The 16,610-nt window shown below is 39.8% G+C and overlaps 1 protein-coding gene across 1 annotated transcript in view; it reads right to left on the reverse strand.

Moving 5' to 3' along the window:
* Positions 1-16,610, reverse strand: part of LOC145337178 (mitogen-activated protein kinase-binding protein 1-like) — a 117,605-nt gene that overhangs the window by 75,009 nt on the left and 25,986 nt on the right. Inside the window, exons 3-4 of the mRNA XM_080181976.1 lie at positions 5,713-5,775; positions 356-413 (exon numbers count right to left, since the gene is read on the reverse strand). Of these exons, the coding sequence (XP_080038102.1) occupies positions 356-413; positions 5,713-5,775 (121 nt within the window). The remainder of the gene's footprint in view (positions 1-355; positions 414-5,712; positions 5,776-16,610) is intronic.

The following is a 16,610-nucleotide window of genomic DNA, read 5'->3' on the forward strand; positions in this document are numbered from 1 at the left end:
CTGAGAAAGCTACGGATTTTCACAAAATTTGAAAGATTCACAACTCTGAAGAAATTTCTAGAAAGGTTTCAGAAATAGCAGATTTTATCTATTTTTAATCAAAAGTGTATTAATTGATCTCAATACAACAAAATATAGAGTTCTCTTTACCCACATTGTTAGACCTTGTGGCACAATAAATAGCATCCCTGATCTGAGCTATAAGTTCTAGGTTCAAGCCCCATGCCATGACTTGATGGCCACTGAAGGTGCATTCATAACACTGCTCCAGGGGCTATAAAGCCTACCCCTGCTCCTATTTCTTATTTTCTTAAAGTTCAAATGATGCAAGCAGTCATTTTAAAAACACACTTACCTCCCCAGTAACCAAGTACTTCCCATCTGGAGAGAATGCCAAGGAACTGATTGCTTTTCTACATCAAGAAACAAGATTAGGACAATGATTGACTTGAAGCATCATTAGCAAGCCTGTGTCTCAAACAGAATTTTGAGTAATCAAACTACCCATTTCTTGTCTACATAACCAGGATATTTTGCCAACCTACAAATGCAAGATATTTTTCATGATCAGTGACAGTTCACCAAGATTAGCTTCAGTTGGTATTAGACTGCCAACATTATATTCCTGATTATAAGAGAAAGAGGAGGCTTGCAGCAAGGATGAGCAAACTAACCATAGCACCATGGTTCAGGGAGCTGTTCAAGTGGCAGGAAAGTAGAGAAATGTAGTTGTAGTTGGGACTAGTATAATCAGGGGAATAGACATTATTCCCTGTGGCCAGGATTAAGAGTCTTGAAGGCTGCACTGGTTGCCCAATGTCAGGATTTGAGACATCTGCTTTGGGCTAGAGATGAACTTGCAGTAGGAGGGTGAGGATCCAGTGGTTGTGGTCCACATAGGCACAACAAAGGAGGTGATTCTGTGTTGGCAGTTTGAGAAGTTAGGCATTAAATTGAAGTACAGAACCTCCAAGGTTATAATCTCTAACGTATTACTTGAGCTTCATGCAAATTGGCAAAAAGTACGTAAAATTAGAGACATGAATTCATGGCTCAAAGACTGGTGTGGGGAAAAAAAGGTATCAGTTCATGAGATATTGACATGAGAACTGGGGAAAGTGGAGGCTGTAACATTAGGACTGCCTTCATTAGAATCATGATGGAAGCAGTGATCTTGTGGGCTGTATAATTGGGGAAGTAGAGAGGGCTTCAAACTAAAGAATGGTGGAGAGGTTTCAGTTGCTTGAAAAATTGGGAAGTCAAAGTTAAAAGGTTAGTGATCAGTTAGAGTGTCAACAGAAAACTACAGGTAGGGGCAGATCACATGAACGTTACATTACAGCAAGGACTCACATAAAAGAGTCTTAACAAGGAAGGAGGAGTGTGCCAAGAATCGAAAGTTAAAAAAAAAAATCAGGGTATATATGAGGGAGTGGTGGCACAGGATAATGAGGGGCAACTTGACTCAGCGTGACAGGCTAGAGCAGGAAACGGAAACAAAAATATACAGCGCAGGGTAAATCCAGAGTTGTAAACTATGTAAATAAAAATCAAAGCCAAATGTAAATTATCTGAACGCTCAAAGCATTTGCAACAAGATAGATGAGCTGATAGTACAGGTTGCAACACGAATAAGACATATTAGCCATCACAGAAACGTGGTTGCATGATCAGTGGCAGTGCATCAAGATTAGCTTCAGCTGGTATTAGACTGCCAACATTATATTCCTGATTATGAGAGAGAGAGGAGGCTTGCAGCAAGGATGAGCAAACTGACCACGACACAATGATTCAGGGAACTAAACATTCCAGGGTTTTTAATGTTTCAAAAGAACAGGCCAAAGAAGAAAAACTGTGAGGTAGTGTTGTTAATCAAGCGATGTTTCAAAGCAGTGCTGAATCTTGATACAAGATATAGTGATGTAGAATTTGTTTGGGTCGAAATCATGAATAGCAGGGGAAGGCAGGCAAGGGTAGGAGTAATCTGTAGGCCCCCAAAACGTGACGTCTCAAGAAGTCAGAAAATATTAAAGACATGTACAAAAGGATCTGAAATTATCATGGGAAATTTTTATCTGCATATCGATTGGACAAACAACACCAGCATGGGTAGCATAGAAGAATAATTTGTGGAGTGCATCAGGATTGCTTTTTAGAGCAATATGTTGCAGAACCTATCCAGGTACAGGCTATTTTAGATTTGGTTTCATATAATGAAGAAGGATTAATAAGGGATCTTGTAGTTAGTTACCCCTAGGGGGTACTGACCACAATATGACAGAATCCTAGATACAGTTTGAGGGTAAATGCCATCAGCCCACAACCACTGCTTTCAACTTAAATAAGGGCAATTATAATGGTATGAGGGAGGAGCTGTCAAAGGTGAACTAGGTAAACAAGCTAAGATACAGGTCAGTAGATAAGCACAGGCAGATATTCAAACAGCTGGTCCAAAATGCTGAGCACTTGTTTACCTGACAAAGGAGCAGTGCTCTGAAAGCTAGTGGCTTTTGCTACCAAACAAACCTGTTGGACTTTAACCTGGTGTTGAGACTTTTTACTGTGTTTACCCCAGTCCAACGCCAGCATCTCCACATCAATTGTGTACAGTCAGCTTTTTTAATAGGGCACAACTTCTAGTAAAGATAATTGTTTTTGTCTCGCATACCAGTAAATTATTTACATATACGATACAAAGAGGCAGGCCCAAGACTATAGTTGTTTGATCGCATCCCATCAGTGACGTCACAATCTTTAGTGGTAGATGGATGGAATGTCCGTTCAGACAATTAATGACCAGGAGATGGAATAGAATGTAAGGTTTCCAAATTTGCCAATGATACGAAGATAGAACGGGTTCCTGCTAACTTTGGGCAACTGGCCGGTATCATGCAAATATTAAAATCACGTGACATTATATTGCTGAAGTATGGGGAACTTACCTTGGCTGCAACCTGGCTGTTTCTCCAATGGAGTTAAAAATCAAGAAGAATGCAGGGATAACTTAAATGATATAACTTATTTCTTATTAATCAATTCTGCCCAAGTACTAACAATTAACCTCCGTACAGTCATAAAAGGCAACCTACACAACAATTACAAAATCAGCTATTAAGTCACATTGTTAAAACAGGTCTGGTTTGTTGCTGGGCAACCTCTACAATGGAACATCTGTAATTCAGTACGATTCAACCAGGAACGGTTATACTTAACAGATGAAAATACAACTTAAAACAAAAATCATGGGGTGGTCACCTTTAACCTGTGTAGTTAAATGGGAACGGACTAAAAAGACTTCAACCCAATTTTTCATAATTTCAATAGCCTTAAAACTGGATTCCAAGGTTGACAATACTTTCTGATACACACTCAAATACTGCAAAAAATTCCTAAGGTTCAGGATACTTTTTGATACACACCCAAAAACCAGAAAACATTTTAAAATAGAACGGTCAATTCTCTAACAAACCCATCCTCAAACATCAACAAAACACCCATTGAGCCCACAAAGGCAGGAAAAATGGCATGCCGGTTGACCGAATTAGGCTAGATTCAAAATTTGAATTTCTTGATGGCAAGTTGAGACGCAGAGACAAAAATCAACAGTGTGTTTGCAGCATGTCAGGCCTCACACTGGTGTTCATACCTGCAACACATTTGCAAGTCCATGAATAGTCATTCCAGGTAAAACGTACTAAAATAAAGGTCTACCTTCAAGATTAAATCAGCAACGCACAAGAATCTCATGGTAAATGTTTCATGTTTGCTTAAAGGGAGTGTACACCAGTCAGCTTTGCATGGTTGTGTCTGAGGTCAGTGATTTTCCTTGCTGAATGTTGTGCTTTCAATAAGTCTTCTGTTAATGGCAATGGAGTCAAGCAGGCACATTCTGGCCACAAGGCAAAAGCCACCCTGCTTGACCAGGAGGCTGTTTTAGAGCGCACTGGGAACTGCATCATCAGTTGACAACATGTTTCACAACCGAAAAGCATCCCCTGCCATGGAATCACAAGCGTCTCCCATGCATACCTCCAGCACTTTGCGATCATGAAAGAGATGGAAAAAGAGGAAATGGCACACACTTCTGGTTAGACAAATAGGTATGGTACACCACTGACAAAATTCTGCCCCAAGTGTGCAATATGATAGTGCACTGAATCACACAAGTTCAATTTTTTTGCTTATGTTCATCCCAGTTGGAGAATCATAATTGAAAGTAGCATGCCTAGATTTGTGTTTGTTTTAAGCTTTCTGGTACCCGATTACAATTCGTGACCAATGTACTGATACATGGCCATCTGTCGGAAAGGCACGGCCAGTCTTTTACATTTCAGTTTTACAATGTCCAATACAAAGTTTTGGCAGCTTGACCAAGCTATGTGAGCACCCTTGTACAATGCCCTATAAGGAGAGTCAGCAACTTCAGTTAGATAGACAATTGGATTACAGAAGATTGGAGACCAGAAGGATAATTTTTATTTTTTTTTTAACAGATAGGGCACAGAGTAAAGCATCAGAACTCCTACCCCTCCTTGGCAGCCAATAGTAAATCACAAATATACAGATATAATGGGAAACACTGTTTACAACAGCACTCTATCAAATTATAGAATTCCTACAAATACAGGACCATCAAGCCTACACCAACAACAATGCCACCCAGGTCCTATCCCTGATATCCCATGCATTTACCCTGCTAATCCCCTTGACACTAAGGGGCAAACTAGCATGGCCAATCCACCTAAACGCCACACCTTTGGACTATGGGAGGAAACTGGAGCACCCAGGGGAAAGCCAAGCAGATACCAGGAGAACGTGCAAACTCCACACAGAATTCAACCCAGATTACCGTGAGACAGCAGTGCTAACCACTATGCCACCGTGCTGCCCACTCTGAAATGCCATTCTCAAATAATATTGCTGAGATTTGATATTTAGGTTTATACGAGCTAAAAAAATTAAACTAAAGAAAAGGTGTATGTGGCAACATCGTATTCAGAGGGTATAAGCTTCAGACAGTAACAGTGATTAAAAAATCTCTACATCAAATAGTCAGAAATAGACTTGTAATAACGACATTTAGTTTCTTACTTTAATGACAACAGGCTGAAGCTTAATTGGATGAAATTTCCATTACATTAATCATTCACTCCCTATTTGAAAACACACAAATTTTATGTTGCAGTACAAAGTGGAAATAAATTCAGAGTCACAGAATAACACTACATTTGAGAATGCACTCCCAAACAAAAAACAATGCAATGAGGAAGACAAAAAAGGCTTAATAAGTTGAAGTTTAAAAAAAATTCATCCATGTTAGTCTTATCTATTGGATAGTGTATGGCCAGGCAGCATCTTTCCCAACTGCTTGCAATATTAATTCACAGGAAGGCAACAGGGGATCAATCTATTGAAAACCTATTTTTCTAAAGGTAATTAAGCATGAGGCAACCATGATTACTCAGGATATATTACTAGACATACTTGCACACCTACAATCAGGGAGGTCCCAAAGATCACACAAAAAACAGAAGCAGCATTGCACAAGAAACAGAAGCATCACACTTGCAATATCCTACTTTCCACATTTCAACTGTTTCTATATCCTTTCATACAAGGACTTAAGGCAGCACATCGTGGTCCAAATTAATGTTGCTTTCATGTAAACAATTGAATTATTCCACAATAGATGTTGTATTAGTTCTCCCTTACCTGGAAGCATTGAGTATGTGAGTCTGTTTATTTTTTTTGGGGTTACAGAACACCACCACACACCTTTTAAAACAGAAAAAAAAATGAGAACTCAAGATTTAATATTACATACATCAACTTAGTATTGTAATTACTGAACCAACAAAAACTACAAATATTTATTAAAGCAAAATCCAGTGGTATGCTGGAATCTGAAACAAAAATGGAAAATGCTGGAACAACTCAGTAGTTCTGGCAGCATTTGTGGAAAAATTAGAATTAACATTTTCAGTCTGCATGACTCTTTAGAGTTAGAGAGGGGGAAATGTGTTGAATACTGTATGGGGAGGTGGAGTAGCTGGAACAGAGCAGCTCAGTGATTGGAGAGAGCTGGGAAAGATTAAAATATTACATAGGTTGCGAGTCAGAGGTTGTATTAATGGCAAATAGCGCTAGTCATTACATAATGATAAGGATTTGTTCATGGAAGAGTAATGAAAGCAAAACTTAAGAACCAATGACAAATGGCCAGAGGGGAGAGGGTTACTTGCATTGGGACAAAAAAATGTTTCATAGTATCCCCATAGTGCAGAAAGTGGCCATTCAGCCCATCAAGTCTGCACTAACTGCATTTCACCCAGCCCATCCCTCCTAACACTGCCTACCTAACCTACACATCTTTTGGCAATTTAGCATGGTCAATCCACAATCTTTGGACTGTAGGAGGAAATCAGAACATCTCAACGAAATTCATGCAGACACAAGGAGAAATTCTATACGACTCGCCCAAGACTGGTATTGAACCTGGGTCCCTGGCACTGTGAAGCAGTAATGCTAACCATTGTCACTCGGAATTAAAAAAGAGTCAAGATGGAGGAGCAAGTTGTTGAGTCCAAAGGGATGTAATGTGTCCATTCAAAAGGTGAGGTACTGTTTCTCCAATTTGCATTGGGCTTCATTGGAGCACTGCAGCATGCACAGGCAGATGGTGAGTTCAATGTACAGAGACCGCATTGGAAATAGAGGACCAAATTGAAGGAGATACAAGTGAAATGTTGCCTCACCTGAAAGGAACATGTTCAATGCCTTGAACGATGAGGAGGCAGCACGTAAAGGTAGATGTTACACCTTTTGCTGTTGCAAGGGAAGGTGCCGTGGAAAGGGGATTAGAAATTGAGGTAATGGAGAAGCAGACCAGGGAGTCACAAAGGGAACAGTCCCTGCAGAATGTTGACAGGGAGTATGAGAAGATGATGTATTTCATGGTGGCATCATGTTGGCATTGACAGAAATGGTGGAGGATACTAATTTTTTACATTGTATATAATTCTATTCATTTACACATTACTAACAAAAGTTATGCCTTTCTGATCTAGAAATTGATGCATACGGTTGTCAGTAAAACAATTCCTCATTTCACAATATTACTCATTTACCAAGTGCATTGGCTCAATTTTTTCAAACAGAATCATGAATACCTACATTACAAAACCAGGCCAGTCAGCCCAGAGTCTGCATCAACAACAATCCCCTAACTCCACATATTTGCCCTGCTAGTCCCCCTGACACTAAAGGTAATTTAGCATGGCCAATTCACCTCATCTTTGGATCAAGAGAGGAATTATGTGGAGATGCTGGCGTCGGTCTGGGGTAAGCACAGTAAGTCAAACAAAACCAGGTTAAAGTCCAACAGGTTTATTTGGTAGCACAAGCTTTCAGTGTCTCGCTCCTTTTCCAGGTGAGTGAGGAGTTGTGTTCACAAACAGGTCATATATAGACACAAATTCAACTTACAAGATAGTGGTTGGAATGCGAGTCTTTACAGATAAAGTAGTCTTAAAGGTACAGACAATGCGAGTGGAGAGAGGGTTAAGCACAGATTAAAGAGATATGTGTTGTCTCCAGCCAGGACGGTTAGTGAGATTTTGCAAGTCCAGGCAAGCCATGGGGGTTACAGATAGTGTGACATGAACCCAAGATCCCCGTTGAGGCCATCCTCATGTGTGCGGAACTTGGCCATCAGTTTCTGCTCAGCGATTCTGCGTTGTCATGTATCGTGAAGGCCACCTTGGAGAACACTTACTCGAAGATCAGAGGCTGAATGCCGTGACTGAAGTGTTCCGACAAGAAGAGAATACTCCTGCCTTGTGATTGTCGAGCGGTGTTCACTCATCCGTTGACCAGAGCACCCGGAAGAAACCCACACAGAATATTGCAGAAAATTGATTTTTCACCTGATAAACATTATCAGTTGTCAACTTAAATTGAGACAACTGCCTCTCATTCAATTTTTACACCGAGTAAATACTGACTTCTAGTTTCACAATCACAGGATTTCTCTACAGAATTGATCACAGCTCAGAGAAAAGGGAACTTTAAGGTTATTGGGTTTCAGTGTGTTCTTGGCAAAAGTTGGATGAAGGGATCAGGTTGTCTTAGTTTCTTATTACTGACAATCAAGGTCAAATACAGGGTAGAGATGTTACAACTATTATGCAAATGTTGATATGGCTTTTTACCCATTGAAAAAGTACAATACCGAGTTTGCATATATAACCAAGGCAAGAAAAATACATAAAATGACAATGTGTTTTCATATTTTTGCAAGCAATGCCCACAAGGGCAGCATTGACTACCCATCCTTAAGTGCCCAAGGCCCTCTCGAACTACTGCAGTACTTAAGATACAGATCCACCCATCCACCGTGCTCTTAAGAGTGGAAGTTCCAGGATTTTAACCTAGTGAAGGAACTGCTGTCTGTGTGCTGGTGGTAGAGAGTGAACATTTAAGGTGGTGAGTGATCAACCAGGCTGCTTTGTCTTGAATTGTGTGCAAGCTGCACTCATCCAGGAAAGTGGAGAATATTCCATCAGTTTCCTGATTTGTGCCTTGTAGATGGTGCACAGGCTTTAGGGAATCAGCAAGTGAGTTAAACGTTGTAGAATTTCTAGCCTTGGACATGCTCTTGAAGTCACAACATTAATATGGTTGGTCAAATTACATTTCTGGTCAATGGTAACTTAGGAAGTTGGTGGCATGGTTAGTAATGATAGTAATACCACTGTTTCACGGGAAGACTGTCAGATTCTCTTTCATGCAAATTCGTAGGCCACTCAGTACTTTGAGACTGCTCCGCCATTCAACAAACTCCTGGCTGACCTGATTGTAACCTCCACCTATACGATGAAGATCAACAAGGGATTGTCTTAAAAATATTCAAAGACTCTGAATCCACCACTTTACAGAGTTCCAAAGAGTCTCATCCCCAAGGAAAAATAATTATTTTTGTTCTAAATATGCAATCCCTTATTTTTTTTTAAATGACCCTTGGTACTAGATTCTCCCACAAGAGGGAACATCTCCACATCATTTTGTCAGGTGTGAATTGTCTTGAGCACTTGCGAGATCTTCAGCAAACTTCCCTATTGTAACTTTATGTTGAAGAGAAATTCATTGTTGAAAATGGTTGGGCCTGAGGAACTGATGTCCTGAGCTCTAAACAAACAACTCTGAACAGGATGTGGCCTTAAAAAAGGACCGTACTTGCATGGCAGCACATTCCCCAACTGATCATGACCAATATGAAAGGAGATCAGAGTTATCTGGACTGTCAACATGTCACTAGGTTTGACAGAGGGTGAGATAACCAAAGCTTTAAAGCTCAAGCAAGATGGAGTTTTAAAAATAGATTAACTGAACGGCAAGAAAATGTGATTTGCTTTTGATTGTTCATAGATCTAGGAACAATGAAATCAAGAAGCTAATCAGTTCAACACAAAAGCCCACAAGACAAAAATTCCACTCCTGCCATTGAGCAATCATGTCACAGCACAGGAGGCAGCCAATTGGTCCATTATGTTTACACCACTCTTTCCATATGAATATTATAACTTAATGCCATTCTTCTGCCTTTCCCCAATACCCTTGCACAACACCTTCTTCTCCCCAAGTAAAAAACTCCCAAACACTCCAATCTAACCTCATGCTTAAGTTTCTCATCCCTGGAACCATGCTTGCAAACCTTTTCTGCGCTCACATGCTTCCTATTGTGTGGTGACCAGATGTAGCTGAGATCCAACTCATGTCTTATTGAAGTTCAGCATAACCTCCTTGTGCTTGAACTCTATGCTCCTTTTACAAAACCCAGGATACTGTACGTTTTATTAGTTCTTCACCTGGCTTGCCACCTTCAATGATCTATGCTTTAATTACACTCTCCACTTGCACCTTCGATGATCTATGCACATATATCCCAGGTGCCTCCATTACCTCACTACCCCCCCAACCCCAAAACTCCATTCCCTTCCCACCTTTGAGGGCGAGAGCAGCCTACGGTCATCAGAGACTGTAGCAACTTTATCTACCATTGATTACAAAAGAAACTACAATTGTGGAATCTAGTTGAATTGACAGTTAGTAGTACAGTAGGCAGGAAGCATCTTCGGACATTTCTCCAAATTACTAAACTAAATTTAGTAAATTTTCACGAGGGATCAAAAATAAGAGCACAGAGCCTGGACATAGACTGCAAGTTGACGGCAGGGATACACATGAAACATACCAAGCGGAAGTTAACACACTCAGAAGATGTGAGGGAAGAAAGGGTGGGAAGAGGAAGGCAAACAGACATGATCAAAAAATGTGCAATAAATTTTGAAATTAATTTGCAAAAAAAACCCACTATACAAGTCATTTATTAAATGGAAGTTGTTTAATTACACACATCAAGCAGACTCTTCACAGCATTACTTAATTTTGGAACCAACTCTGTCACACCCAATGTCTGGGTCCAATGGCATACATACCAAAAATCAAATTGAACTTCCTCAATTACAGGAAATGATCAAAATAGACAGACCTGTTTATCCAGTTGCTATGGCATTAAGCTGCAGTTCAACTATATAAAAATATTTTCAGATTAAAACTGCAATGTTGTATGTAATATAAAACCAGTAATCAAAATTCATTCCTGAACAGTTAATACAATTACTTTAGACTTCTAAAATGAGCTTAGTTGAAAAATAATGACAGAGCAGAGATTGGAAGGCAAGTAGTTTTGACAAATGGGTTGCAAGACAGTCAGCCAAGATTGACTACAAGCTCTGAACAAATACGAGTCACCCTTTGGAGTGATAGCATTTGCAAATTAACAAAACATGGGCAGCACAGTGGTTAGCACTGCTGCTTTACAGCTCCAGGGGCCTGGGTTCAATTCCTGCCTTGGGTCACTGTCTGTGTGGAGTTTGCACATTGTCCTCGTGTCTGCATGGGTTTTCTCTTGGTGCTCTGGTTTCCTCCCACAGTCCAAAGATGTGCAGGTTAGGTTGATTGGCCACGCTAAAATTTGCATCTTAGAGTCCTGAGATGCATTGGTTGGAGGGATTAGCGGGTAAATATATAAAGGGATACAGGGGTAGGGCATGGGTGGGATTGTGGTCGGTGCAAACTCAAATTGGCCAAATGGTCTTTTTCTGCGCTGTACGGTTTCTATGATTCTAAAGCCAAAATACTGCAGATGCTGGATTCCAAAATAAACCAAACCAAAAAATGTTGGAAATGACAGCAGATCAGGGAGCCTCAGTGGAGGGGGAAATAAATTTAACATTTCTGGTTGATGATGAGTGTTTTTCTCTCTCCACAGCTGCTGCCTGGGTCAGCTGATTATTTTGAGCAATTCTGTTTATCAGTGGAACTGGCAGTTTACTGCCATTTGAGAAACAAAGCCTGCACTTAAAATTAAAGCAAAATTTTAAAGAGCAGCAAACTAAAATTCTTACCCAAGTCTCCAATTTAGTTACTAATACTTTGGCAAGGAACTTTGCTGAAACATTGGGCCACCAATTCACTTGTTTCAAATTGTTAGCAACATTTTCCTAACTTAAGTTGAATTATTCTGCTCATGTGTTTCACTACAGGGTATTTAAAGCCAGTGTTGAATTCTTACACAGGCCAGATGAAAATAGTCACGTAAACCTTTAACAATTTTCCAGCCCATTAAAACTAAATATCGCCACAGCTTTTTTGGCACTGCTTTTTTTTTTACATTAATTCCTTTCTATTCATTTTCTCCTCACTCTAGCCTTGTCAAGAGCACGTCATTAGTATATGGAATTAGTGCAGCAGAGCATAAATTTAAAAGTGGGGTTATACTTTGTAGTAAGCCAGTACATAGAACATTACAACACAGTACAGGCCCTTCAGCCCTCAATGTTGCGCCGACCAGTGGGAGCAATCTAATGACCCTCTAACCTAAACTATTCCAATGTTATCCATATGCCTATTCACTGACCATTTGAACGCCCTTAAAGTTGGCGAGTCCACAACTGCTGCAGGCAGGGCATTCCACGCCCTTACTACCCTGAGTAAAGAACCTACCTCTGACATCCGTCTATAATTACCACCCCTTAATTTAAAGCTATGTCCCCTAGTGTTTGCCATCACCATCCAAGGAAAAAGGCTCTCACTATCTAACCCCCTGATCATCTTGTATGCCTCAATTAGGTCACCAAATTAGGTAGCATGTAGTGATGCAAGGCATTTCATATGGACATCAATACAAACATCTATTTATTTTGTAAAATCTAGTATCACTTGCTGTAATTTAGCATTTAATTTAAAGTGATTTTTAAACTTAAGTAAAAGCAAAATAATATGGATGCTGGAATCTGAAACAAAAACAGAAAATGCGAGAAAACCTCATCAGATCTGGCAACATCTGCAGAGAGAATAAAGCCAACGTTGAGTCTGGATGACACTTCACAGCAAATAAAGCTTTCTGTTGGACAACAGGCGTAAGCAGCAAATTAAGTAACTGGCCTAATCTCGTTCTATGACTGCCACAGGGAAGTATTTATTGCAATGGGTCTACAGTATAAAGGTAGAAAAGTGTTATTACAATTATACAAGGCATTAGTGAGACCACCTTGGAATAGTGTGTTCACTTTTGGTCACTTTCTCTGAGGAAGGATGTGGTAGCACTGGAGGCAGTTCTGATGAGATTCATTAGATCGATTCCAAGTTTGAAGGACCTGTCTATTCAGGAACAGTTGAGTAGCTTGGGCTGTACTTACTGGAGTACAGCAGAATGAGGGGGGAATTTGATTGAGGTATATAAAATACTCAATGGAATTGATAAAGTAAATGTAGACCAAATGTTCCCCCTTCAAGAACATAGTTGTAGGGTAAGGGGGACATTCACGTCAGCAATAAGGAAAAGCAACTTCTCACAGGCGGTTGTGAATCTATGGAATTCACTGTCCCAAACTGCAATGGATGCAGAATCACAAAAGAGATGGATGAATATTTGATCAAAATTGGGATTAAGGGTATATGGGGAAAAGGCAGAGAAGTGCAGTTAGGATGAGATGGAGATCTGCTGTGATCATAAAGAATGGCGGAGCAAGCTTGAAGTGCTGAATTGCCTCTCTCATTCCTAATTCCTATGAAGGCTCATCTAAAACTCAGTAGCATAGATGAGAGGTCAAGTGCACAGGAAAACTGTGCAACTGGTTCACAGTATAGAGAGTTTGATGAGTAAGAAAGTTCAGGGGTGGAGAATCCGTCTACCAATCACCTTAAAATCTATGCTCTCTGGAAATTGGCCTCTCAGCTAGGGGAAAACGGGTCTGTCCTGTCTACCCTATCCAGGCCCCTCAATTAGTCACCTCCCAATCTCCTACATTCAGAGCAAAATAACCCTAACCTATCCTTAGCTGTAATTTTCAGGCCTAGCAACATACTTGTAGTCTCCTCTGTACTCTCTTCAGAGTAATCATGACTTTCCTATAATGTGATGATCAGAGCTGTATATAGAATTCCAGCTATGGCTAACCAGTGTTTTATACATCAATACATCACTACTTCTGTATTACATACATCATATCATAAAGCAGAGGTTGATTGCCCCCTCTGAGAACTAACGCTGAAACATCCCAAAGAGGAGTGCCTCGCCCTATAATCTTTAAGAAGTGTATCAAGTGGAGCGACCTGCTCGTCAGCAGCTTCCAGTGGTTAAATACAAAATAAATCCCTGACACACATTCTAAAATCAACACAACAATTTATTCATCCAACAGTGAGCAAATTAACAAACCAAATAAATCCCTTCTGTTAACTATTCCAGAATAAAACAAGATTCTACTGGTAAGTTGTTTAAATAAATACAACTCCGACTCATTAACAAAATAGCATTAGTCACTCTCTAAATTGCAAGCAGGTTTTCTCTCTTCTGGAATATTCTGGGTTTTCTCTGTTGATTCTTCTGTCTGGAGCTTCTTTCTTCTTTGGTACCTTTGCTATCTAGATGGCGCTCTCTCTCAGACATAAATGAAGCTACGAGAGCCAGCAATTGTTGGGAGTGGGAGCAGAAACAGGTGTCAGTTGCTCTACCTTTTGTCCCACTGCCCCTTTCCTTTATACCCATGATATCATTATTTCCCACAATAGGATTAGTTCTAGGTTATCAAAACAATCAGATTTAAATTTAATATGTTTTTGGTATCCAAGCGTCTGATTCAAATTGATTGGCTAAATTCAAAAGTCTGGTAAAACAGTTACTTGGCCTCTTGATATAAATGTTTCAGTTTGGCTTCTCAACGTACTTTCAATTTGTAAAAAAAATCTTCAAGCACAGAAAAAGCATCACCTTTTAACTTTCTACCTTTCAATCTACAACTACTTTAACCCAACTTCACAACACTTGTCCAATACTGAATTCCATTTGCCACTTCTCTGCTTGCTCAAACCTCTTTACTCAAATATTATGATACATGACCTACCCTAACAAAACCATGCTATACCTAATTAATCTTTTTAGTTGACAGTTTATCCTGTCTCAAAACTGATTCTAAATTTTCCCACTATCAAAGTCAGACTGACTGGCATATAATTATTTGGCCCATCCCTCTCACTTTTTTCCAATATGGTACCACACAGACCTCTGAATCCTCTGGTACCTCACCTGTATCTAGTGAGAATTGGAAAATGATCCTCCTGCTATTTCTTCCCTGGCTTCCTTCAGCAGCCTGGCATACAAGCCCTGGTGATTTATTCAAGGATGTCAATCCCTCCATTTCCTCTCTCACAATGCTTATTGTATCTAATACTTCATATTCCTCTAACTAGAATGTTTGGTTCAAATGTAAAATTAGAATTTCTTGCATTCATTCTCAAGCTAAGATATGGTGCTTGTTCTTATCCACTTTACAGCCTGAAGATGTACAGAGGTTAAAAAAAGTCCAGTAGAATGCTTTGCTCAAAAACTAAGGTGTATATTGCCTAATGTTCTCCAAAATCAGAGCCCAGACTACATTAAATCTCTTTAAAACTGGTATGCATAATATTAATATTCCAAACAATTCACTATTTACATCTTCCAGTAGGAAGAACAAATTGAATTCTATACTGCTATGGAAACTTCTGAACTAATACAAGCCCTCAAGGAGACAGTATCCAATTATCAATATTTATAATCAGTCTTAAAAACTGAGGCCGCTGTACAATTTCATACCCATCAGGCATGATTAGATCAGCAATTTACCCAGTTTAGAATTTGATAAATGCATCTCAATATTTAACATTGTACTTTTACATTAAGATGCAGAAAAAGTTTTTTTTTGATAAGCACTTCAATAATCTCTATCAACCCATTTATACTCTCATCTGTTAGATAAGGGAGATGAGCATTGGTTAATGTTAAACATTCTTTTAGCAAAGCACAGTCACTTCCCACTGACACAAAGCAGTTTTTGATGCTCACCATTAGGCAATTGGAGTCTCTAGTATCTTCTACCCATGACAATTCTTTACATGCAAATTCTGCGGCTGTTAGTGATCAATTAAGTATGAACCACAGCCAAATCCAATCTAAGCTTCCTAGCTGACTATATTATAGGAACCTCTTTTATAACTTCCCAGTTAGTTTAACTAGGGTAAAGGCATTTGGTTCCAGTACTTTAAACGTTAACTGGATCAGCATGTACCATGATGTAATTTCCTAGCTTCATGAGTCTGTATACCTCAGTGGGTTTCATAGTTTCCTGTCTGTTCTGTAGATTATCTCCAAGCTATGGGCAAGTTGCTGGATGTGAGGTACAGTATAGTTTTGCAGTGAGGAAAAACCAAGAAGAAATTTGGTGCAATGGCAACTTTTTCAACCCAGTTTTCAGCAAAACGTGTGGTAAGTGTCATCATGGAGGTGGAAGCTGACAAATTTATGACGGCAGCCAAATATGAGCAGGGCACTCCACAATCCTTCAGCTGAAAGGATTTGACAGGTTGAAAAACACCATGTAGTTGGTGCATATACATAACAATGTACATTAATGATAGGGAAGAAGGAACTGGAAGGACTGTTGCTAAGTTTGTAGATGATACAAAGATAGATAAAGAGACAGGTAGTATTGAGGAAGCAGGGGGGCTGCAGAAAGACTTGGACAGGCTAGGAAAGTGGGCAAAGAGGTGGCAGACGGAATACAACATGGAAAAGTGTTAGATTAAACACTTTGGAAAAAGGAATGGAGGCAAAGGCTATTTTCCAAATGGGAAAATGCTTAGGAAATCAGAAACACAAAGGGACTTGGAAGTCATTGTTCAAGGTTAATGTGCAGGTTCAGTCACTAGTTATGAAATGCAATGTTGGCATTCATGTCGAGAGGGCTAGAATACAAGTGCAGGGATGCACTTCTTAAGCTGTATAAAGCTTTGGTCAGACCCCATTTGGAGTACTGTGTGCAGTTTTGGACCCCATATCTAAGGAAAGATGCACTGGCCTTGGAAAGGGTCCATTAGAGGTTCACAAGAACGATCCCTGGAAAGAGGAGCTAGTTGTACGAGAAACGATTGAAGACTCTGGGTCAGTACTCGCTGGAGTTTAGAAGGATGAGGTGGGGATCTTATTGAAACTTACAGGATACTGCAAG

The sequence above is a fragment of the Carcharhinus amblyrhynchos genome, unplaced genomic scaffold (genome assembly GCF_965287045.1).
Source record: "Carcharhinus amblyrhynchos unplaced genomic scaffold, sCarAmb.v2.hapA scaffold_44, whole genome shotgun sequence".
Classification (NCBI taxonomy): domain Eukaryota; kingdom Metazoa; phylum Chordata; class Chondrichthyes; order Carcharhiniformes; family Carcharhinidae; genus Carcharhinus; species Carcharhinus amblyrhynchos.